Genomic DNA, 26,547 nt, shown 5'->3' with positions numbered 1-26,547 from the left:
TCACGAAAACAACTTCACACTTTTCCTTATTCAGGGTCAATTACCACTTTTAGCACTATACAGATATCTTATCTAAATCATTTTGCAAGTCGTTTTGATCATATGATGACTTTACAAGACGGTAAATGACAGCATCATCCGCAAACAATCTAAGACGGCTACTCAGATTGTCTCCTATGTCGTTAATATATATCGGGAACAACGGAGGGCCGGATATTACTTCTGTTTTACTCGATGACTTTCAGTCTATTACTACGAACTGTGACCTTTCTGACAGAAAATCACGAATCCAGTCGCACAATTAAGGCGAACTCCGTAGGCACGCAGTTTGGGTAGAAGACGCTTGTGACGAACGGTGTCGAGAACCTTCAGTAAATCTAAAAATATGGAATCAATTTGACATCCCCTGTCGATAGGACTTATTACTTCATGAGTCAAAGAGCTAGTTGTGTTTCTCAAGAAAAATATTTTCTGAAACCATGTCTGAAAGGTTCAAAAATGGCTCTGAGCACTATGGGACTCAACTGCTGAGGTCATTAGTCCCCTAGAACTTAGAACTAGTTAAACCTAACTAACCTAAGGACATCACAAACATCCATGCCCGAGGCAGGATTCGAACCTGCGACCGTAGCGGTCTTGCGGTGCCAGACTGCAGCGCCTTTAACCGCACGGCCACTTCGGCCGGCTGTCTGAAAGGTGACACATAAGTAAGCATCCTGTCTGATCACCTGGATCCTTTCATGTCCATTGCGCATTCCAACGGGCTTGGGCAATTCCAGCAGGACAATGCTACACCCCACACGTCCAGAATTGCTAGACAGTGGCTCCAGGAACACTCTTCTGAGTTTAAGCCGTTGCGCTGTGGCCACCAAACTCCTCAGAGATGCACATTATTGAGCACAGCTGGGTTGCCTTGCAACGTGCTGTTCAGAAGAAATTTCCACCCCCTCGTACTCTTACTGATTTATGGACAGTCCTGCAGGACCCATGGTGTCAGTTCCCTCCAGCACTACTTCAGACATTAGTCGAGTCCATGGCACGTCGTGTTGCGGCACTTCAGACTGCTCGCGGGGGCCCTACACGATATTAGGCAGGTGTGCCAGTTTCTTTGGCTCTTCAGGAAAGGAGCCAGTGCGCGCCAGCCTACATAGCTACAGTTCACCATAGTCGTTTAATGAACAAAGTAAGAGCATATGGACTATCAGGCCAATTGAGTGATTGGATTGAAGAGTTCCTAGATAACAGAGCGCAGCATGTCATTCTGAATGGAGAGAAGTCCTTCCGAAGTAAGAGTGATTTCACGTGTGCCGCAGGGGAGTGTCGTAGGACCGTTGCTATTCACAATATACATAAATGACCTTGTGGATAACATCGGAAGTTCACTGAGGCTTCTTGCGGATGATGCTGTAGTATATCGAGAGATAGAAACAATGGAAAATTGTACTGAAATACGGGAGGATCTACAACGAATTGACCCTTGGTGCAGGGAATGGGAATTAAATCTCAATGTAGACAAGTGTAATGTGATGCGAATAGATAGAAAGAAAGGTTCTTTATCATTTAGCTACAATACAGCAGGTCAGCAACTGGAAGCACTTAATTCCATAAATTATCTGGGAGTAAGCATTAGGAGTGATTTAAAATGGAATGACCATATAAAATTAATCCTCGGTAAAGCAGATGCCAGACAGATTCATTGGAAGAATCCTAAGGAAATGCAGTCCGAAAACAAAGGAAGTAGGTTACAGTTGACTGGTTAGTCCATTGCTTGAATACTGCTCACCGGTATGGAATCCGTACCAGATAGGGTTGATAGAAGAGATAGAGAAGAGCAGCGCGCTTCGTTACAGGATCATTTAGTAATCGCGAAGGCGTTACGGAGATGATAGATAAATTCCAGTGGAAGACTCTGCAAGAGAGACGCTCAGTAGCTCGTTACGGGCTTTTGTTTAAGTTTCGAGAATATACCTTCACCGAGGAATCAAGCACTGTATGGCTCCCTCCTACGCATATCTCGCGAAGAGACCATGAGGATAAAATCAGAGAGATTAGAGCCCACACAGAGGCATACCGACAGTCTTTCTTTCCACGAAGAATACGAAACTGGAATAGAAGGGAGAACCGGTAGATATACTCAAGGTACCCTCCGCGACACACCGTCAGGTGGCTTGCGGAGGATGGACGTAGATGTAGATAGACACACGACATTTACGTCTGTTTGAAAACATAAATAATTTAGCTCCTCCACTTATTTCTTCGAGATACGCTTTTTTTTAAAAAAAAGAAGTCGTAATTGACGGTAACGAAATAAGAGGGATGTTTGCAGCAATTACGTAGAGACGAAGAGGCTCGCACCGGACAGACTGACGTGCAGAGCTGCGCCCAAAACGTTGTCAGACTGGAGACGAGGACCACAGACTGGCAGCGGGCGCCACCCGCCGCGGTGTGGGTCAGGTGCAGCGGGGCGCGCGTGTGGAACGCGGCAGCAGCTGGGGCGCAGTGCTGGGGGCGGGCCGCTCCCTCGTGAATCAGCGAGCGGCCGGCGCGCCAAGGCACGCAGCCACGCCCCGCCCTACCCTGCCCTGCCTTGGCTGCCACACCACGTCAGCTGCCGCGCTGTGACACCTGCCCGCTGCCAAGAGGCGGAGGCTCACGCGCCGCTGCCTCGTTACGCCGCGGTCACTGTGGCGCCGATATCGGTCGATTCTACATCTACATTATCTACATTCATACTCCGCAAGCCACCCAACGGTGTGTGGCGGAGGGCACTTTACGTGCCACTGTCATTACCTCCCTCTCCTGTTCCAGACGCGTATGGTTCGCGGGAAGAACGACTGCCGGAAAGCGTCCGTGCGCGCTCGAATCTCTCTAATTTTACATTCGTGATCTCCTCGGAAGGTATAAGTAGGGGGAAGCAATATACTCGATACCTCATCCAGAAACGCACCCCCTCGAAACCTGGCGAGCAAGCTACACCGCGATGCAGAACGCCTCTCTTGCAGAATCTGCCACATGAGTTTGCTAAACATCTCCGTAACGCTATCACGCTATTCCGTTGGCAACCCACATCGTCCGAAGACGACCAACCTTTTCAAACATAGGCCCGCGAAAGGCAAAGGTCCCGAGTTCGAGACTCGGTCCGCCACACAGGTTTATCTGTCAGGAAATCCAAATATGATACTTACAAAATGTATCACCCACCATTTCTTCACATTTTACAGTTAAATGAAGCGATTTTTTAAAGAATTTAACAGCTTTTATATAGTTAAAATAATTTAAAAAGGCGGTGTAGCGAATGTAGGTGACGTTGGTAGCACTGCTGAAAAACATTTGCTGGCAAAAAAAAGGTCGATTCTGTTTGTGTGTTAACAGATGTTTTATTTACTGTCAAGCTAACCTTACTTTCACGTTACCGTACATGTGCTCTGTACAATCTCTAGTCGTGGTTGTAAAAACTCTGCTGACAGTTTTTGTTATATTTGTTGTGAATTTGTGAAAACCAAAGAAGCATTACAGACTTTGTGAAAAATGTTTATCTGTCATACTTTGGATCTAAACTTGGTGATCAATATGAATCTTGGGCGCCGCATAAGGTATGTTATGAGTGTGTTGAAGATCTGAGAAAATGGTCCAAAAAGGAGAAAAAAGCCTTTAGATTTGCTGTTCCTATGATATGGAAGGAGCCAAGAAATCATTCCGATGATTGCTACCTTTGCAGTGTTGATGATTCGAAAAACAAGAAGGTTATAAGCTACCCTAACCCCACGCCCGCGCCAGCCGGAGTGGCCGAGCGGTTCTAGGCGCTACAGTCTGGAACCGCGGGACCGCTACGGTCGCAGGTTCGAATCCTGCCTCGGGCATGGATGTCTGTGATGTCCTTAGGTTAGTTAGGTTTAAGTGGTTTTCAGTTCTAGGGGACTGATGACCTCAGAAGTTAAGTCCCATAATGGTCAGAGCCATTTGAACCATTTTGAACCTTCCGTCCGCCATCCGTTTTCACCAGGACATTAAAGTGATGGAAAAACGCTACCAAGGCCGCTGGAACACCCACATGATGGGGGACTACTGTTGGTCACTTCACCGGGAAGTTCAGCAAGCTACTCATCGTAGAAAAAGCTACACAAAAGCTTCAAAGAAAAAAGAGAAAGAAAATACAAACCAGTTCCATCTGACAAGTGAAACCTCTATCAACACATATCATTGTTTTAAGCAGCTTACTGTAAATACAAAGCCGGCCGAGGTGGCCGTGCGGTTAAAGGCGCTTCAGTCTCGAACCGCAAGACCGCTACGGTCGCAGGTTCGAATCCTGCCTCGGGCATGGATGTTTGTGATGTCCTTAGGTTAGTTAGGTTTAACTAGTTCTAAGTTCTAGGGGACTAATGACCTCAGCAGTTGAGTCCCATAGTGCTCAGAGCCATTTTTTTGTAAATACAAACCATGCTTATGTTGTAACAAAGCTTTGAATTAATTTCCCTGTTTACCGTATAGCATAGGCTTTTTATACTATATAATAAAAAAGCACATTGCTCGAAAACTATGGGCGATACGAAAAACTAAGGCTAGATTTGGATTCAGCTTATAAAAATCTATAAAGATCAACTTTCGAAGTAAAAAAGTTTTTCGTTGGCCTGTGAAATAAGTATGTCACTACGTGCGCTGTCACAATATAGCCTATCTCATTGCCCTAACGTACAGATTTCGGACTGTAATCGCTGAAATTCAGAGCGGTTTTTTTTTTTTTTTTTTGTTCATGATGGCCGACACGACAAAAACATGGGCTATGAGAAACTGATAAGTTTACTCAAAGGGGTAGTTTGTAGGATCCAGGCAATGAAAAATATCAAGTGACAAGGGTTATGCGTCTTATGATTAGAGTGTCTTACAGGGGACAGGCAAAATAACGTGAACAGTGGTAGTAATGAGATGGTTGTGTTCGACGGTCAACAACGCAGGTAAGGCACGTGTCGCGCTGGACTGCTCCGTGTTTATCGAATTCGGGACACAGGGGAGCTCTCGGCGACGCAACGCTTCTGTCCACAGCCGCCGCCTGCGTCTCGAAACGTTATTTCGTCCGTCCGCGGAGTTTCTGTGACGTCCCGCCAAGTCGCACTCGCGGCCAGAATCCACACACTCTTAGCGATGTGTGGCGTGAGAGATAAATTATGCGACTTAAGTTTCGATATGGGTTTGCTGGGCAGATTTACTCGGAAACATCCACTGGCGAACCGAGATCAGATCTCTGCACTGCTACACTTACGAAATCAGTTTAAATACGCATCGCCAGGCCTGCATTGACCCGTGAGGCAGGCTTAAGCTTGTCCGTGGTTCAGTATCAGTAACTAGTGCCGTGTAGCAATCTCAATGCTTTCAGCAAGGTTCAGAAATGCGACCACAGCAGTGGAAAATCTACAGAACAGTTCACACACGGCTCCTAGCAACTTCCGGTCTTGATCTCCACGAACATTTAACAGGATAATAATTTAAATTCAGTATGGAAAAAGTCAGGAAAGAACACAAAACTCAAAGTCTCGCGAAAACAAATGGAATTTATTGGCTTCTGTTAAACCTCACCAAGTCAGTCACTTTTACCAACCACCTCCTACAGCGGGCTAATGGCCCTGCCCTCTGCACTGAGACGTCTTCTTGCGAGCACGACAAGTACAGGGGAGAGGCAAAATAATGTGAACTCCTGTACTTACTTGGGAATTGTTTATTAATAAGGTTCGAATGGCTCTGGGCACTATGGGACTTAATATCTGAGATCATCAGTCCCCTAGAACTTAGAACTACTTAAACCTAAGTAACCTAAGGACATCACACACATCCATGCCCGAGGCAGGATTCGAACCTGCGACCGTAGCGGTCGCGTGGTTCCAGAGTGAAGCGCCTAGAACCGCTCGGCCTCAGCGGCCGGCTTGTATGGCTATGTCGGTTGGTACTTGACATAGGAAGTAGAGGCCTAGGAATTATGCAACGTTACCACCTAATTTCTTTCATGTGCAGCTAGAAAGAGATTCCAGTCATCCTCCTTCCGAATAAGGGTGCCGAGTAATACGACTGCGCCATTTCGCTCACTAGTATAGAAGTAGTTCCTATGTTGTGGCCTTCAGTGTAATGACTAGTTTGATACAGTTCTCAGAGCTATTCTATCCTGTGCCAAACCTCTTCGTCTCAGAGTAACTACTGCAACCTACGTCTACGTGAACTTGTTTGCTGTTAGGGTGTCAGAGAAGTCCTCGTACTCTTGCTGACTTTGTACAATTGGGGGAAATAAATAGTTGCCTTATTGGCATCCTTTTTTGAACCTGACGAAAAGCGTTGCTGTCAGTTTTGTATTTTTTTGTTCCAGTGTTGCGTTGTTTCAGCTCTGAAGCACGTTTGATATTAATGGACACCGTTACACTGTTTAAGAAGCGATTAGTGGCGCATATGTCAGTGAATGAACGTCCACAGAAAGGACAGACAATGTTAGAGATAACGAGTGGATTTACAAGGAGCTCTGTCAAGGCTACACCTCGTAATGAAACCCTGCTTGACTGGAATAAACTTGCGTTTGCTTCAGGCAGTGTTGAAGATCGGCCGCAGTAGTGGACGTAAGAAAGCGCGAGAAGATATGTGCCGCCGCCGTTCAATCAACTGAGCAGTCTCCAATGAAATCCATTCGCAAAAGAACAGCTGAACTACGCGTACCACGATCGACAAAGCATGACTACATTAAAATGAAAATATTTTAAATTTAAAGGATTTAGACAGATGTTTACAAAACATGGAGACGCTATTTGCAGCCTGCTATGCTTGGGTGGTAGATTTTCCAAATGCCGGGTCTGTCTCAAGAGCGTTATTTTCCGAAGAATGCGCCGATTTACCACAGCTCACAATCTGGATTTCTGATCCAACGAAACTCCTCGTTACATGCAAGAGTTGGAAAGGAATCGGTCTCGCGTTTTGTGCCGGGATGCCATCATGATACCCGTTCAGACGATATCGTTAAAGGTACGTGAATGGAAATTGTTGTTACAACACGTTGGAAATGTGGTTAATAACTGAGCTCGAAAACAAGGGGACCTGGAATGTTTGTAGTTGCAGCAGGGCGAAGATCCAACAGACTTTGCTACTCAGGTGCGTGAGTGCCACGATCAACAATTTCGAGCCCGATGGATTGGACGTGGTTCAACAACATCCCGAGCCCTACCTCGCTGCCTGTACCACGCCAGGCAACTTGTTTTGGGGAATAATTAAATCTCAACTGACCAAACGACAATACAAAACGAAAAAAAAAAAAATTCCCAAAAGTGTTCAGGAAGCGTTTCGAAATGTTCGTAAGATGTCAAGGAGGACATGGAAACGTCGCTGCTTAAAGTTTGATGTTGCAGACACGGATCCGCGGGACACAGTTTTTTTATGCAAGTATTCCAACAAACAACGTACTGTTTCGCCCTAGTGGTACGGTGACTTCCGAGAAGCCTTGTAGAGAAGGCGTGACGGCCCACTACAATTTATCCGCCGTACTTCGTCCCTCTATCAAATTACCCATTCCTTGATATCTCAGGAAGTGTCTTGTAACGTATTCCTTCATTTACTCGTGCTGTGCCATAAATATCTCTTCTCCTCGATTTGATTCAGTATCTGTTCATCAGTTAGCCGACGCACCCCTCTGATCTTCAACATACTTCAAGTAGCAACAAATTTTGTTCTCCTCCTCCGACTTTTTTCACTTTTCCTCCTTGCAGTCGCTCAACACTGGTCGGTTTTCGCAGCGTGACACTTTTTGCACGGAATGGAAGGCAGGTGCGTCGCCAGGTAACTTGACAGAAGTCTTCTTCCGCTAGTCTTTCACAGACCCATCTGGCGGAATACAAAACAGCAGAAAAGAAACCCCAGCAGAGAGGGTTGCTGCTTCCGCTCTTGAACCTTTGCAAGACGCTCCTTGTCCAATCGCTGCGGTGTTCATAGTGACCCTCGCCCAGGTGAACCAAGGTGTTTCCCACGAGGTATTACTGGTCCCTCTTCTCTTTTCCAAACCGGGCGTGGGACCCGATACGTGTTACAAACCGGACACAATAGGAAGGACCAGGCCCCTTTGCTTTTTTCTTTTATCACTCATTTATTACATGAGAGAAATACACCTTTTAAGACAAAATTTAACTACATGAAAGATTGCTCCCAGTAAAGGTTAACATAAGCAGCGACAAAACTTAGTTCTCTTCAGGGTTTCTGCTGGCAACAAATTTTAAGGAGGCAATGTAAGGTTTACATCAATTTAGCTCAAACACATAGCTAGTGATTGAATCACGACACAGACACTTCAAAAATTTCGGCAACAAATAAATAGCGTGAATTTGTACTCACAGTAACCAACTAATCAACAGCCTTGCCACTGAATAAATAGTAGGCCATTTGGAACGAATTAGCAACACCCAGCAACTAGGGGAGTTAATACCAACAGTCTTTAAATGTCTTGCTCCTCATTAAATAAACAAACTTACAGTAATTAAATGAATAACAAATCAAACACAGTACGCTGGACTGAAGACCACAACAACAACACAACGCTCCACTCAAACTCTTCAGTGGAACCCAAGCCAAAATGAAGATTCCATTAACTGACTAGCACTGAAGTCAAACTAAAGCTCATCTCTGTATTCCTAGACACACATGGGGCAAACATATACAGGACAAGATTTTGAAGGGAGCACATCAGTAAAACCGGTAGTGGAGCTAACCCGTGCCACTGAAAACTAAGGTACTAGACCGGGGCACAAGGTGGTATACAATGAGGTTGTCTTAGTGCTATACTGCGCTCCAAAATATTAATTCAAATGGACAATTCAAAATTAAGTACACATAAACCAGAATCAGTTAACGAGGAGTGACACCAGGTCGCTCGAAGGGATGACAACACTTAATTGAAAAGACAAATGCCGGAAGCGGCAGTAACATCAAACACTTTCTACGAGTTTTAAGCAGGAGTCACTTCCCGCTATACAAGTAAACATTTAACCAAGCCCAAGGAAGGAACCCCAAAGAGAAAATTCAAATAAAACCCCCAAAGGATTATAAAGGACAGGGAACCACAACTATTTAAATTTAAAAGAATTAGCTCTCCCCAAAGGCAGTGTAAACGCTAAGGCCACACTTAAGAGGCCACCAAAATTGGTTACAAAAAGTCTTATACATTTGTTCCTTTTCTTTAATAGAAACGCAAGGCTGCTTAATTTCTGCTGGACGTCCGGTACGGCTCGTGTAGGATACACCAGGCAGCAACCCAAGCTAGGCGGTCGCAAGGCACGGCGAGCAAAATCAGGAGAGCAGACAGGCAGGCAGCCAACACATATCCTCCATGCTGAACCGCCAGACCGCGTACAACCAACTCCACATGTACGTGGTTGCTTCCACACCTCGTACCTCGCGGCGTCTCAGCAGGTAGCGCGAGAAAAACGTCAACTGCCACTCGCCCCGCGAATGCAGAATACAACAAGGCAAGCAAAGATAAGAAACATCGAAGGATCGATAATGGACATCCAAGAGACTGGCGCGCCAGTAACTAGCGCCACGGCTCAGGACTTCTATGACGGAGTTTTTTAAACGGTTCTATTCTTATCGTAGGGGAGATAAATATGTGGGGAGCAGTGGAGGGAGACCGAAATTGTTTGAGAGTATCCAGCAGATATTTTTCGAGAGACTCGAGAATATCCGTTGTTGAGAAGTGAGTGAGTGCAGTGCAGCGGCCCTAGCGTTAGGTGGAGGCGGTGGTGGACAGCGAGCCTGCAATGCTGCTGCTGTACAAAGCCGCGCCGTGCGACTCAAGCGCCGTGTGAAGCGGGCCGCGGATTCCAGAGCGCGGCGCCGCGTCGCAGCCAAGGTGAGCAGCCAGCGCTGGCCCGCTCCCCAGGAAGCCGCGCAAGGCCGCCCGCCAGCGGGTACAACACGGCGGCCACCCACATCCACCTCCACCGCCAGCTGCGGCTCATTCTGTACCTCATTACTGGGGCTGCTCCCCATTCCGCGGCGCGGTAGCAGTGATTGCCCGAACGCCTCAGCGCGCCTTCTCATTAGTCCTTCTCTTCGCGGTCCTTAGGGGAGCGATACGCTAACGTGACAAAAGTCATGGACTAGCGATATGAACATACACACATGGAGCCAATATCGCGTACATAAAGTACACTACTGGCCATTACAATTGCTACACCACGAAGATGGCGTGCTAAAGACGCGAAATTTATCCGACAGGAACAAGACGCAGTGATATGCAAATGACTAGCTTTTCAGAGCATTCACACAAGGTTGGCGCCGGTGGCGACACCTACAACGTGCTGACATGAGGAAAGTTTCCAACCGATTTTTCGTACACAAACAGCAGTTGACCGGCGTCGCCTGGTGAAACGTTATCGTGATGCCTCGTGTAAGGAGGAGAAATCCGTACCATCACGTTTCCGACTTTGATAAAGGTAGGATTGTAGCCCATCGCGACTGCGGTTTATCGTATCGCTACATTGCTGCACGGGTTGGTCGAGATCCAATGACTGTTAGCAGAATATGGAATCGGTCGGTTCAGGAGGGTAATACGGAACGCCGTGCTGGATCCCAACGCCCTCGTATCACTAGCAGTCGAGATGACAGCCATCTTATCCTCATGGTGGTAACGGATCGTGCAGCCACGTCTCGATCCCTGAGTCAACAGATGGGGACGTTTACAAGACAACAACCTTCAACACGAACAGTTTGACGACGTTTGCAGCAGCATGGACTATCGGCTCGGAGACCGTGGCCGCGGTTACCCTTGACGCTGCGTCGCAGACAGGAGCGCCTGCGATGGTGTACTCAACGACGAACCTGGGTGCACGAATGGCAAATCACCATACTGGCGTATCACCCGGCGTGATGGTATGGGGTGCCATTGGTTACACGTCTCGGTCACCTCTTGTTCGCATTGACGCCACTTTGAACAGTGGACGTTACATTTCAGATGTGTTACGACCCGGGCTCTACTCTTCATTCGATCCCTGCGAAACCCTAGATTTCAGCAGGATAATGCACGACCGTATGTTGCAGGTCCTGTACGCGCCTTTCTGGATACACAAGATGTTCGACTGCTGCCCTGGCCAGCACATTCTCCAGATCTCTAACCAACAGAAAACGTCTGGTCAATGGTGGCCGGGCAACTGACTCGTCACAATACGCCAGCCACTACTCTTGATGAACTGTGGTATCGTGTTGAAGCTGCATGGGCAGCTGTACCTGTACACGCCATTCAAGCTCTATTTGATTCAATGCCCAGGCGTATCAAGACCGTAATTACGGCCAGAGGTGGTTGTTCTCGGTACTGATTTCTCAGGATCTATGCACCCAAATTGCGTGAAAATGTAATCACGTGTCAGTTGTAGTATAATATATTTGCCCAATGAATACCCGTTTATCATCTGCAATTCTTCTTGGTGTAGCAATTGTATTGGCCAGTAGTGTAGTTTGTGTTTCTCAACCGAGAACAACTCCCAATACGGTAGGCTCAATTCAACGATTTGCCTGTGGACTGTAGCCTGGTCTCCGGCAGACAGTGTGGCGTTTCGGCGCAGCCGCGTCTTCCTAGTTGAGCGATCTTTCCAGAGTGTGCCAGTGGGGAGACACAAACCTGCCCTACAGGGCGGCTGGCACCAACACCGACTCAAAGGAAGGCCTCGGCGCTTGTCAGTGACGTCACGTCAGCTAGGCACGGCGAACGCCAGGTCTGTTGCAGGCATACTCATAATGGTGGTGTCTCCCTCCCTGAGACAGGAAAATGTGAAACTATTGGCGGTAGTTGTCAAACACACATTGTTCTGAGAGATTTCTGCAGTCAATTGTGCAATTCATTACACTTCTTAACAAATAGTTTACTCCTGAACTTAAATTTCCACCTGTTTTAAGGACTGACATACAAAAGCAACTTCATGGTCCAGCGCAACAGAAATCGTGCTTCTTTACCTTATTTGTAAATCTGAGGAAGTTACGTTTGTACTGGGTTGCTTTTACAAGAAACTATGAACATATTGGCACTCTTCTTTAGGTATCTTGGTTGACTATGGGGTGAGGAGCACTGAATGTTAATGAAATAGCTTGCGATTGTACACTTTTGGGGAGGGGTGGGGGATAGAAGAAGAGGCAAAAGAGAGATACTGGTTTTATCAAATAAAATTTTTTTATCTTATAAAGTTTCTCCTTTCAGTTGCAAGAGGGAATATTTATCTTTTCTAATGTGCATGTTTAAAAAAGTTTAAGCTCAGCAGTATTTTCGATGTATGAAGCTATTTTGTTTCCTGTTAAGAATTCCTTTCGTTGAAAACGACTGTAGTCTAATGACTGGCAACAGTTGGACATTTACACATGTAAATTAGTTCACATTTCCAGTGACGATGTCAAACGAAAATAAATAAATAAATAAAAGAAACGGGCTCATTGTAAGGGGGTTGGGGTAAGTTTCGATAGCAAAATGGATCAAGGAAATATAGTTACTTGAATATAAAATTTCCGAAGCTTGCAATGGGGCAAAGCATCTTCTCATATTGATCTACGTTTGTTTCGACAGGATTCAGTAATACAGAACTATGATCTTCATTTGTAGCTTTACGGTAGTAAGAAAATCTTTCATCTAAATAAAACTGCAGAATCCAAAACGATACCGAGCATTTTGTCCAAAAATAAGAGATTTATTGCGATAAGCACGCCCAGGCGTGTCTGCCTGCAACAGACCTGGCGTTCGCCGTGCCTGGCTGACGTGACGTCACCAACAAGCGCCGAGACCTTCCTTTGAGTCGGTGTTGCTTGCACGCTTCGCGCTTCGGCAGACGGCCGGCGTGACGTCACAGCTCGCGGTCAGCCCCTCCCGCCGCCTCACAGCTGCCTGATAAGCGGGCCACGCGCGGCCGTGGTCCAGGCGCGGCCTCTGACAGATTACGCAGGCCTACGGCGTGACGTCACGCTAGCGAGCGGGCGAAGCGGGCCACTGGGCCGCCCGCGTTATCTCTGGCCCAGAGCGGAACACGTTTTCACACAGTGTTTGACGACTCGGCAAGCTGGTACCCCTTGTATTTATTCAGTTGCGCTTTCCAGTATCACGTACCCATCTTCATTTACCATTCGCTCGCGTGGTTGTTTACTGGTGATGAGCGTAGCCAACGTGAATTGAGTTTCTTTTTTTTCCTGCGATTAATCCATCTGAGGACCACGTTCTAATTTCAGTTCTTCATTCTTCGTTCTTTTCTTTTCTTCCATTATGCTTTCATCTGTTGGCTATATTTCTTTCTTCTGTCTTCAGACCATTTCTAACCAGTCGTTCTAGCTACTCTGCCTTGGAATCTTTCCACTTTAAATACCTTTTCCCGAAGGGCTTGTCTTTTGTTTGTATCTTCTGCTTTTACGTTCTTTCTTTCTACATCCTTTTCTACTTCCTTGACCCAAGTTGTTGTGGGCTTCTTACCTCACAAATATTTGAAAATCTTATTAGTTAATCTACTGTCCTGCATTCGAAATAAAGGTCCAAAAACATGAGTCTTCTTTTTCCCATTACGTTTGAAATATTTTCTATATTTTGGTGTAATTCAGCATTACTTCGTAATTTCCAACCTCCTCCTGTGTTTTGTGCTCCTAATATTTCCCCTATAATTCACCTTCCTAGTACTTCCAATTGTAGTTTAATCCCAGGCATTCTGACTTCACTACTGTGTTGTAATACGTTATTTTTGCATTGTTGGCTCAAAATCGCTCTGAGCACTACGGGACTTAATATATGAGGTCATCAGTCCCCTAGAACTTAGAACTACTTAAAACTAACTAACCGCCGGCCGATGTGGCCGAGCAGTTCTAGGCGCTTCAGTCTACAACCGCGCGACCGCTACGGTCGCAGGTTCGAATCCTGCATCGGGCATGGATTTGTGTGATGTCCTTGCGTTAGTTAGGTTTAAGTAGTTCTAAGTTCTAGGCGACTGATGACCTCAGAAGTTAAGTCGCATAGTGCTCAGAGCCATTTGAACCCATTATTTGTGTTGTAGCAGATACCACATATTCGGAAAGTGTAGCAAAGTAAACTGAAAATGCGACACAGTTGATTTCGATCTTTTTGCTTCCTCTTGTAAGCCTTATAGGCAAAGTGTTGACTTCAATAACTTTTTCGTTCCAGATTCTCAGTTTCCTCTAACACACTATTAAAAAGAATTGGGATATGCCGTCACCTTGTCGTACGCCTGTTTTTAGTTTTAAAGGCTGTGTAGCTCCCACAAAACTTACTTTACAGATTGTATCTGTAAGTGTTTCACCGAGCGAGGTGGCGCAGTGGTTAGAACACTGGACTCGCATTCGGGAGGACGACGGTTCAATCCCGCGTCCGGTTACCCTGATTTAGGTTTTCCGTGATTTCCCTAAATCGCTCCAGGCAAATGCCGGGATGGTTCCTTTGAAAGGGAACGGCCGACTTCCTTCCCCATCCTTCCCTAATCCGATGAGACCGATGACTTCGCTGTTTGGTCTCTACCCCCAAACAACCCAACCCTGTAAGTGTTTCATGGATTAGACTTTACGCAAAATTCTAGAATTATAGTTTCTGTAAAAAAGATTGCAGGGCATGCGTATCGATTCTGTCATCACCGACTGGCCGAGACGGTCCAAACACTGCCGGCCTCCCCTTCCTAATAAATGGATGAACTCGCCGAGCGCTTTGGACGAAAACTGGTCGGTCATTGCGCTTCGGCTACCGTATCGTGCGCGGACTCTACATACCTGTGAGCAGCCTACAGCATCTCGCTGCCAGGCAGCGTAACTAACTGTAAAGCTGACTAGGGGGCTCATGGAGAGCTCGCACGAGCCTGGGCAGCGCACTCTGGAAGCCATCGCGAGACCTCCTCCACGTCGGCGCAGCAGTGGCTGCCAGCCAGTTGCTGTGGCGGCCTTGAGCTGAGTTACCGCCCAAGCGAACGGAGCCGCTGACCTGTCGGCGTGTTTTGGAGCGCCCCCCACCGCCATTTAAAGCCCGCCGCCACGCGAGCGTGCGTGTGCAGAAAGAAAGATCTGGACCACAGCTGCCGCTTCACCACTAAACGTTCGAAGATATGCTTTCCCAAGCGTCGCTCCCACACTTTAAGTTAAAGCGACGGGGAACAGGACAAGTTTTCCTAGTACTGTAAGTAGGCTGTTTATGTTTTTATGTTGGTGACGCCACGTAGCGCTCTATATGAAAATCAGTGACTGTGCCGTGTGAAGTCTGGGGCTCGTTGGCATTGTTGGAATAGTCTCTATTGTAGTGTTGGGCAGTTGGATGTGAACAGCGCGTAGCATTGCGCAGTTGGGCGTGAGACGCCAGCAGTGGTGGATATGGGGAATGAGATAGCGAAGTTTTGAGAGCGGATGATCTGGACGTGTGTCCATCAGAGACAGTAAATTTGTAAGACTGGATGTCATGAACTGATATAAAATGACTTTTGAACATTATTAAGGTAAATACATTGTTTGTTCTTTATCAAAATCTTTCATTTGCTAACTATGCCTATCAGTAGTTAGTGCCTTCAGTAGTTAGAATCTTTTATTTAGCTGGCAGCATTGGCGCTTGCTGTATTGCAGTAGTTCGCCTAACGAAGATTTTTGTGAGGTAAGTGATTCATGAAAGGTATAGGTAGTTGTTAGTCCGGGCCATTCTTTTGTAGGGATTTTCGAAAGTCAGATTGCGTTGCGCTAAAAATATTGTGTGTCAGTTTAGTGTTCATCAGAATGGGTAAAGAGCGAAATGTCTGAGTATGTTCAGTTTTGCTCAGCTGTTTGAAAATCAAATAATGTAAGGGGTTTATCAGCACAGTCATTCATAAATTTTTCTAAGGGGACGTTTCAGTACCAACAACGCGAACCTGCACAGATTCCGCAACCAGCCGGCCCTGATTTAAGTAGACGTTGCAGGCAAGAGAAAATCTCCAAAACTGCTGGGCAGAACTGTACCGTAAACTCCCAATTGCTATGCAACATGACCATAGTTGGGAGAAGATATAAGTGACAAAAATACTTACACGATAGACTGCGGATGGAATCCCGATCGTGTCGATCGGTGGTCTGACACACACTTACTACTTAGCCACACAAAGAAAAATTTCACGGTCTTTGCGCCATTGAGAGAAGAAGAATCAGTGGCGTGCGTTTGACAGTTGACGCGGTTTGCGATCGGTGCGGCCATTCCATGACTGTTAACCAAAGAGCTTCAAGGTCCCTCTACGGCTACCGAAAGCGTGGTGACCCGAACTACATGTTGGCGTACGGTAAACGTCGCTGTGATTCTCTTTCCCAAGCAGTACGCAAACAATATCACTTATCAAAATATCTTCACAATTTCTTAGGCGCCGGCCGCTGTGGACGAGCGGTTCTAGGCGCTTCAGTCCGGAACCGCGCTGCTGCTGCTACGGTCGTAGGTTCGAATCCTGCCTCGGGCATGGATGTGTGTGAGGTCCTTACGTTAGTTAGGTTTCAGTAGCTATAAGTCTAGGGGACTGATGACCTCGGATGCTAAGTCCCATAGTGCTTAGAGCCATTTGAACCAATTTCTTAGGTAGGGCTACAACAATATGTCCCTGCTGTGTTGTCCAACGACCAACAGGAAGTTGAACTCTGTCGTAAGGATGCAGAGAAACTGAAGACGGTGACGGAGAAATACACACTGGGGTGACAAGACTCATGGGACACCTCATAATATCATGTGGAATGTTCTTTTGCCTGACGCACTGCGACAACTCGACATGATATAGACTCAACGATTCGTTAGAAATCCCCAGCAGAAATACTGAGCCGACGCATTGCGGCAACTCGACATGGTGTGGACTCAACGATTTGTCAGAAATCCCCAGCAGAAATACTGAGACACCCTGCCTCTCCAGCCGTCCACAATTTCGAAAGTGTTGGCGGTGCAGAATTTGTGAACGGACTGACCTCTCGATTAAGTCCCACAAATGTTCGATGGAATTCATGTAGGCTGATCTGGGTGGCCAAATCATTCGCTCGAAATGTCCAGAATATCCTTCAAATCAATAGTGGACATTTGTGGCCGTGTGACATGAAGCATTGTCATCCATAAAAATTCCATCGTTTTTTGGGGACACGAAGTCCGTGAATGACTGCAAATAGTCTCCAAGTAGCCCAAAATAACACTTTCCTGTCAATGATTGAGTTGGACCAGAGAGGACACTCGATTCCATGTAAACACAGCCCACACCATTGTGGGGCCACCACCAGCTTGCACCAGTATCTTGTTCACAACTTGGGTCCACGGCTTAGGGGGTCTGCGCCACCCTCATCCCTACCATCAGCCCTTACCAACTGAAATCGGGACTCATGCGACCAGGCCACGGTTTTCCAGTCGCCTAAGGTCCAACCGATAAGATCCCGAGCCCGGGGGAGGTGCTGCAGGCGATGTCGTGCTGTTAGCAAAGGCACTCGCGTCGGTCGTCTGCTGCCATAGCTCACTAACGCCAGATTTCTCTGTACTGTCGTAACGGACACGTTCGTCGTACGTCACACATTGGTTTCTGCGGTTATTTCGCGCAGTGTTGCTTGTGTAGTAGCACTGACAACTCTACGCACACGCCGCTGCTGCCGGTCGTTAAGTGAAGGCCGTCTGCCACTACTTTTCCGTGGTGAGAGGTGATTCCTGAAATGTGGTATTGTCAGCAGGCGCTTGGCACTGTGTATCTCGGAATACTGAACTGCCTAATGATTTCCGAAACAGAATGTCCCATGCGTCTAGCTCGAACTACCTTTCCGCGTTCAAAGTCTGTTAATTCTCGTCGTGTGGCGGTAATCGTGTCGGAAAGCTTTTCACACGAAACACCTCAGTAAAAATGACAGCTCAGCAGCAGCGCACCTTCTGTTGGGTATGTGCTGGGGTGCAGTGTTTACCTTGGCGGCATTTACTGTTACACCCGTAGGGAAGGAGTTAAGTGTGTAACGGCATCTCGTTACCAGAATGAGATTTTCACTCTGCAGCGGAGTGTGCGCTGATATGAAACTTCCTGGCAGATTAAAACTGTGTGCCGGACCGAGACTCGAACTCGGGCCCTTTGCCTTTCGCGGGCAAGTGCTCTACCAACTGAGCTACCCAAGCACGACTCACGCCCCGTCCTCACAGCTTTAGTTCTGCCAGTACATCGTCTCCTACCTGGTAGAGTACTTGCCCGCGAAAGGCAAAGGTCCCGAGTTCGAGTCTCGGTCCGGCACACAGTTTTAATCTGCCAGGAAGTTTTGACATCTGGTTATTTTGTGTGCCATCCGGTGCGCATAGATGTTGCGAGAGCCCACACCTTCCTGCTTAGTGAGGCAATTGGGCGTTTGTAAAGTTCTCGAAGATGTCGGGCCTCGACGAACGAGTTGGTTAGCGGCCCCACGTGTCTGCCTGTAGAAAGACTGAGCAGTTTTCTGAAATCGGTGGATGATCTACAGGTCTCCGGTGGCTTGGTGAAGGTAGCACTAAGGGAAGTCGCAAGTCACAGGAAAAATTCTCCCTAGTGCCTCATTGTGGACCGCTTGCAGCCGGTGAAGGTGGGATTTCGCTGCATTATCCCAGACAACACAAGCACAATCCATCACGGTTCCCAGGAACAGCGTGTAGATCGTGAGACCACAACGAATGGGGAGCGCAGTCCTTTCGTTAGTAGGGCGTATGCTGCCCTTAGTCGCTGCGACACGTTGCTACGAACTTCTTGGACGTGTCCCTGCCAGGTGGTCGAGTGTCGAGATGTATTTGACCGACATGGTCTACTGAATTGGTTCGTCGAAAAGTTCCACTTCTGGGATGTACGATCTACAAATCTACATCTACATATATACTCCGCTAGCCAACAATCGGTGTATGGCGGAGGGCACTATTCGCGCCAAAGTCATATTCCCCCCCCCCCCCCCCCTCTCTGTTCCACTCGCCGATAGCGCGAGGGAAAGACGACTGTCTGAACGCCTCAGTACGAGCTCTAATTTCCCTTATCTTTGAGTGGTGATCATTGTACGATTTGAAAGTTGGTACTAATAATGCTCTCCATCCTCGGCGAAGATCGGGTTTTGGAATTTAGTGAGCAGCGCCTTCCGGGACATTCTCAATCTTTTGAATCAGACCCAATTGGTAAGGGTCCCATACAGACGAACAATACTCTAAGACTAGACGAACTAAAATATTGTAAGCAATTTCCTTTGCTGAAAAACTGCATCGCTTCAGGATTCTACCAATAAACCGCAATCTAGAGTTCGCCTTTCCCGTTACTTGTGTAATCTGATCATTCCATTTGAGATAATTTCGAATAGTCACACCCAGATATTTGACGGACGTTACCGCTTCCAAAGACTGGGCATTTATTTTGTACTCTTACACCAATGGGGATTTGCGCCTTGTTTTACGCAGTAGCTTACACTTCATAATATTGAGAGATAACTGCCAGTCATTACACCACGCATTTATTTTTTGCAAATCCTCATTGATTTGTTGACAGCTTTCGTGTGATACTACTTTCCTGTAGACTACAGCATCATCGGCAAACAGTCTAATGCCGCTGTCAGTACCATCAACCAGATCGTTTAAGTAAATCGTAAAACGCAATGGACCTATTACGCTGCCCTGGCGCACATGTGATGATGTTACGCTTGTTTCTGTTGAGGTCTCCCCATTCAGGACGACGTACTGCTCCCTGTCTGTTAGAAAACTTTCTATCCAACCGCGTATGTCATCGGATGACCGTAAGCGCGCAATTTTTTGGAGCAAGTGACAGTGAGGAACAGAGTCGACCGCCATTCGAAAGTTGAGGAATGTAGCGTCAACCTGGGAGCCGGTATCTAGAGCCTCTTGTATATCATGCACAAAGAGGGCCAGCTGTGTCTCGCATGACCGCTGTTTCCTAAAACAGTGCTGGTTTCTGCAACACACTCTTTACCGCTCTGAGAGAACTGACCAAGGACACAGAACAGAAAGCTCACACACGCAAAAGAACGACTTCCCCATCACACAGAGAGAGATAAATAAGGAACAGAAGTCGTCGGGATTCAAAAAATTGTTCAAATGGCTCTGAGCACTATGAGACTTAACATCTGAGGTCATCAGTCCCCTAGACTTAGAACTACTTCAACTTAACTAACCAAAAGACATCACACACATCCATGCTCGAGGCAGGATCCCAACCTGTGACAGTAGCAGCTGCGCGGTTCCGGACTGAAGCGCCTATAATCGCTCGCCCACCGCGGCCGGCTAGTTTCTGCAGATGAGCTTCTCCGAGTCTCGAAGGGTCATTATGTCTGAACACAAAATATGTTTGTTGGATAATATCAGGGCCTGCCTTTTGGTATGATTAAACCCAAGGCGCCATTTTGTAGCCCAGGTCTCAAGGGGACCACAGGCTTCATGGAGACGAAGGCGCAGCGCAGCGGGCCACATACTTCTCGTTAGCATAGATGCTTCTCGTCGGCATAGATGCTCTAGTCATCCGGGGTTCGTCGGCAGGTCGAAAGTATACAGGGAATAAAGTACTGGACGCAGCACCGATCCCTGCGGAACGCCAGCACGCACAGTGAATGTTGCTCCGTCGACGCGGACAACGAAGGGGCGTTGCTCGAGATACGGTAGCATGACGCTGGACGACGAGAGGCCCAGCTGAAAGAGCTGAAACAACAGCCGCTTACGCCAGACGCTGTCGACCGCACGAGCGACCTCTAAAAACACAGCACCGGAGAACTCGTTGTCGAAAGCTGTGCTCGCCTCTTCCACGAAACGAAGAAGTTGTTGTGTGGTGTTATGTCCCTGGCGGAAGCTGAACTGCTGTGGCGGCAACAGCGTATCTGCAGGCTTAGCCTCTGCAGAGGAAGACGCTCGAATACTTTGATCAGAACCGGCAGAAGGCCGATCAACCCATAACTCTTCGGGTCGGCTCGAGTCTTGCCGGGTTTGGGCACAGCAGTGACGGCGGCATGCTTCCACGGTCGCGGAAATTGCTCCGTGCAGAGAATCTCGTTGAGGACTCAGGTTACGACTTCGTCGGCCTCCCGCCGAAGTTCTTTCAGCATCTTGCCGGTGATGTCGTCATTACCGGCAGTTTTATTGCTCGGGAGACTCCTCGTAACGGTACCAACATCGCGTGACGTCACTGGGGGGGCATGCTGGTCGTCGCCTTCATCATCCGACGCGCCGAAGTAGACGTTCAGACGTACTCAACCATCTGCGTGTGTTGCCTATCCTGTAAGTCGTCGTGTGGCCGGAAGTTGTCTTCATACACGTCCACAAGTGCATTTGCCTTGTCCCGCGGCCTGTGCACCATACCAGCAGTGGGGTCTAGTGGGGGAAGGCGACGCCGACGAGTCTGACTGCGTGGCAGCTCGTTTATCTTCTCAGCGCCGAATTTCGCAGCTCCGCAAGGGCCGCCTTTATTTGTACTCTAAGGAGATTAACACGGCGTTTAGTGTGAGGCTGGTGCGTCGTTCTCCCGTCTTTATCAAGTCTGTTTCGCTCTCTGATCATAGCTTGGATATGCGGAGGGAGATTCGGTGCACGATGACCCATCCCTCTGTTGGGGGAAGAAATGACAGCTCCGCATATGTGCATATCGCTATCCCAAAACTATTGTCGTCTCAGTGTAAGATGGCTATTCGGAAGTTAAGTCCCGATCGGTCGCGAAATGGAAACCACAGTGAAAATCCGATGAAGCTTTGTACTGATGTGTTGGGTAGTGTCTCTAGCACGCCCATCGATTGCATCACGTTGCTCTTTTCAGTTCTGAGCGCACAGTGAGCACGTAAAGATGCCTAGAACAATAGTGTCTCCCACGAAGTACAGGGGTATTACAAATGATTGAAGCGATTTCATAAATTCACTGTAGCTCCATTCATTGACATATGGTCACGACACACTACAGATACGTAGAAAAACTCACAAAGTTTTGTTCGGCTGAAGCCGCACTTCAGGTTTCTGCCGCCAGAGCGCTCGAGAGCGCAGTGAGACAAAATGGCGACAGGAGCCGAGAAAGCGTATGTCGTGCTTGAAATGCAGTCATAACAGTGCAACGACACTTCAGGACGAAGTTCAACAAAGATCCACCAACTGCTAACTCCATTCGGCGATGGTATGCCCAGTTTAAAGCTTCTGGATGCCTCTGTAAGTGGAAATCAACGGGTCGGCCTGCAGTGAGCGAAGAAACGGTTGAACGCGTGCGGGCAAGTTTCACGCGTAGCCCGCGGAAGTCGACGAATAAAGCCGGGAGCTAAACGTACCACAGCCGACGGTTTGGAAAATCTTACGGAAAAGGCTAAAGCAGAATCCTTACCGTTTACAATTGCTACAAGCCCTGACACCCGATGACAGAGTCATGTCGGTCGTGGTGGAGATCATGATCAGCAATTCATGTCATGGCCTCCACGCTCTCCCGACTTAACCCCTTGCGATTTCTTTCTGTGGGGTTATGTGAAAGATTCAGTGTTTAAACCTCCTCTACCAAGAAACGTGCCAGAACTGCGAGCTCGCATCAACGATGCTTTCGAACTCATTGATGGGGACATGCTGCGCCGAGTGTGGGAGGAACTTGATTATCGGCTTGATGCCTGCCGAATCACTAAAGGGGCACATATCGAACATTTGTGAATGCCTAAAAAAGCTTTTTGAGTTTTTGTATGTGTGTGCAAAGCATTGTGAAAATATCTCAAATAATAAAGTTATTATAGAGCTGTGAAATCGCTTCAATCATTTGTAACAACCCTGTAAGAGGGCCTGGTGAGAAATTTCGCCTGAAGTTATGCAACCCATATGACGTAACTGTTATGCGTTTTCTTCTTTTCTGCCGCAATCTGCAGGAGCAATGAATATGCCGGTGCAGCGTTTTGGATGTGAAATGTTTGATCACCCACAATATAGCCCGTAATTGGTTCTCTCTGTGTTTCATCTCTGCTCACACGGAACTGCAGGCTATGAAGACAACATTTTGGCACAGAAAACGGACTGAGACTATCGTAGAGAATTGGCGGAGAGCACAGGTGTCTGCCTTCTATGACGAGGGTATTGGAAAGGTGATATAACGCTACGACAGATGTGTACGTCGGAGCGGCGGCTATGTAGATAAGTTACTTGGAGTTGTATCTATCTGTTGCAATAAAATATTTTTTATTTTCACAGTGGTTTCCATTTCGCGGTCGATCGGATTTTACTTTCCGAATACCCCTTGTACACATATGGTTTATACTTGCCATAACTGATCGGAGATTCTCTCAGTCCAGTGAGAGGAATGGTATATAATAACGAAATTTAGGTTATAGTGCAAGTGCAGTCCAGTAGGAGGAATACATTACTAAATTTGTAGGTCGTTTGGGGTTTATTGTTGTTGTGGCCTTCAGTCCAGAAACTGGTTTGACGCAGCTCTCCATACTACTCTATCCTGTGCAGTCTTCATCATCTCCGTGTAACTACTGCAACCTACATCGTCCTGAATCTGTTTAGTGTATTCATCTCTTAGTCTCCCTCTACTATTTTTACCCTCCACACTTCCCTCGAATACTAAATTGGTGATCCCTTGATGTCTCAGAACGTGTCGTACCAACCGATCCCCTATTTTAGTCAGGTTGTGCCACAAATTCCTCTTCTTCCCAATTCCGTTCAGTACAACCTCATTAGTTACGTGATCTACCCATCTAGTCTTCATAATTCTTCTGTAGCACCACATTTCAAAAGCTTCTATTCTCTTGTTGTCTGAATTGTTTATCATCTATGTTTCACTTCCATACATAGCTACACTCCATACAAACAATTTCAGGAAGGATCTCCTGACGGATAAATCTCTACTCGATGTCAACAAATTTCTCTTCTTCAGAAACGCTTTCCTTGCCGATGCCAGTCTACATTTTATATCCTCTCTACTTCGGCCATCATCAGTTATTTTGCTCCCCAAATCGGAAAACTCGTCCACTACTTCAAGTGTCTCATTTCCTAATGTAATTCCCTCAGCATCACCTGATTTAATTTGACTACATTCCATTGTTGATGTTCATTTTATATCCTCCTTTCAACGCACTATCCATTCCGTCCAACTGCTCTTCCAGGTCCTTTGCTGTGTCTGGCAGAATTACGATGTCATCGGCAAACCGTGAAGTTTTTCTTTTCTTTCCTTTACCGCTTGCTCAATCGCGACACTGTACACGAAACGACTATATACCGGGTGATCAAAAAGTCAGTATAAATTTGAAAACTTAATAAACCACGGAATAATGTAGATAGAGAGGTACAAATTGACACACGTGCTTGGAATGACATGGGGTTTTATTAGAACCACCCCATATTGCTAGACGCGTGAAAGATCTCTTGCGCGCGTCGTTTGGTGATGATCGTGTGCTCAGCCGCCACTTTCGTCATGCTTGGCCTACCAGGTCCCCAGACCTCAGTCCGTGCCATTATTGGCTTTGGGGTTTGCTGAAGGTGCAAGAGTATCGTGATCGACCGACATCTCTAGGGATGCTGAAAGACAACATCCGACGCCAATGCCTCACCATAACTCCGGACATGCTTTACAGTGCTATTCACGACATTATTCCTCGACTACAGCAACTGTTGAGGAACGATGGTGCACATATTGAGCATTTCCTGTAAAGAACGTAATCTTTGCTTTGTCTTACTTTGTTATGCTAATTATTGCTATTCTGATCAGATAAAGCGCCATCTGTCGGACATTTTTTGAACTTTTGTATTTTTTTGGTTCTAATAAAACCCTATGTCATTCCAAGCATATGTGTCAATTTGTACCTCTCTATTTACATTATTCCGTGATTTATTCAGTTTTCAAATTTATACTGACTTTTTGATACTGTACGCACAACACGGAGACGTTCCAGTGTCCAGAGTTGCTGTTGGACGTTACCGCCGTCGGCGCGACTCGTTTGCTGCCGCGGCAAAGGGTTCAAATGGCTCTGAGCACTATGGGACTTAACTTCTGAGGTCATCAGTCCCCTAGGAACTAGAACTACTTAAACCTAACTAACCTAGGGACATCACACACAGCCATGCCCGAGGCGGGATTCCAACCTGCGACCGTAGCGGTCACGCGGTTCCAGACTGAAGCGCCTAGAACCTCTCGACGACTTCGGCCAGCGCGGCAAAGGGAAGCTGCAACAATGCTGGACAGCCTGTAGTGCTCTTTACGTTATCGCACTGGCCGTGTCGCTACTTGTTCTGCTGCACAGGCGGGTCCACTTTCTGACTCGAGGTACGCGGCACCACTGTACGGTCCTGCGCAGCCCAGCGTATGAGATGCCTGTCGCGTAGGGCGCTGGTCGAGCGTGGACGTGTAGATTCCGCTTGGCGCTGCGGGTGGCCCTCCTGCACTGATCGATCCCGTATTCGTATGGATCCCGACCAACGCGAGGAGCAACGTCACACAACGATAAGCGGCAATCTCGATAGGCGATTATCGTGTCGGTGACGACTTCCGACACGTGCTGGAAGACACTACCACAGGGACTAGTAGTTGGTTTGACCGTAAACCTAGGTAAATGTAATGTATTGCGACAAGAAATCCACTACTGTATAACTACGCCGGTGATGAGAAATTGCTGGAAGCAGTATCTACAGTAAAATGGCTTGGAGTAACCACAGAGAGAGACCTTCAGTGGAATGACACAAAAAGCAAACAGTATGAAAAGCAGATGCTGTACTGACGAGGAGAACACGGCAAATGCCATAACTCGATTTCCCTGAAACCTCGCTTAGCGGAAGAGGGGTCAAAATAAGCGAACACGTGTCTCGGCTTATCCGTAGATACTCGACCGTTTCTGTGAAACTTCCGAGGTACTTTATGAGCCTTTTAGCGAGAAAAAGGTCCCACGGTGGCCAGCGTCGCGGGTTCACACTTTTTATTTCTGTTCATCGTTTAACTAACCATGTCTGTATATACTGAAATAACATTGTCCTTATTCGTCTAATAACTGCGTGGCGAACGAGTTAAAAAGAAGAGAAGACAATAAATGGGTGGAAAAATTATCCGAAATTGTTTTCGGTGAAATATTTGTGGTATATCTTGATTCATAACCAACTTAAAGTGCCAGATTTCGGTAAAGTGATGCGTTGTGCGTTGTCCGCCGCGAAATTATTGTCATTGCGTGAAATCTTCAGCAGTGTTAACGACTCTTTTTTTTTTCACGCGTGAGATCCATACGAAATGTCACTTCGGCAAACTTGCCTTCGCACGATGCTCGTTGTGTTCGCAATTTCTATGTTTCGAATGTTTCTACGATCGGTTCCATACAAGGGGATGCACCTAATCTTCCTGAAGAATATAGGTAACAAAAAATAATAAAAATAAATTAAGAAATTACATATGAATCAAATAAATTTATATGAGAATTTAAAGACTGTAACCTCTGCAAATATCATACACACATAATAGTTCTATGAAACATATTCCGAAATCCAGCTGTAATTTTACAATTAATGTAACGCCCTTGTATCGCCTAAATTAATGAGAAACCCGGGTCGCGGGAGGCCGCGGCGCTGACGACACCGCGCGCTAAACGGCGCAGCAAGCACCTCGAAAAGTCTGACTCCGT

At 47.0% G+C, this 26,547-nt stretch overlaps 2 protein-coding genes across 2 annotated transcripts in view; one reads left to right on the top strand and one right to left on the bottom strand.

Annotated features, from left to right (window-relative positions):
• The window catches only part of LOC124795581, a 479,635-nt gene that overhangs the window by 352,938 nt on the left and 100,150 nt on the right, over positions 1 to 26,547 (bottom strand). The window lies entirely within an intron of this gene.
• Positions 1 to 26,547, top strand: part of LOC124795580 (skin secretory protein xP2-like) — a 62,791-nt gene that overhangs the window by 19,485 nt on the left and 16,759 nt on the right. Inside the window, exons 2-3 of the mRNA XM_047259652.1 lie at positions 2,398 to 2,684; positions 9,838 to 9,974. Of these exons, the coding sequence (XP_047115608.1) occupies positions 2,398 to 2,684; positions 9,838 to 9,974 (424 nt within the window). The remainder of the gene's footprint in view (positions 1 to 2,397; positions 2,685 to 9,837; positions 9,975 to 26,547) is intronic.

This window comes from Schistocerca piceifrons, chromosome 4 (assembly GCF_021461385.2).
Source record: "Schistocerca piceifrons isolate TAMUIC-IGC-003096 chromosome 4, iqSchPice1.1, whole genome shotgun sequence".
Classification (NCBI taxonomy): Eukaryota; Metazoa; Arthropoda; class Insecta; order Orthoptera; family Acrididae; genus Schistocerca; species Schistocerca piceifrons.
The sequence above is the reverse complement of the archived record's forward strand: the minus strand, read 5'-3'. Positions and strand labels throughout refer to the sequence as shown.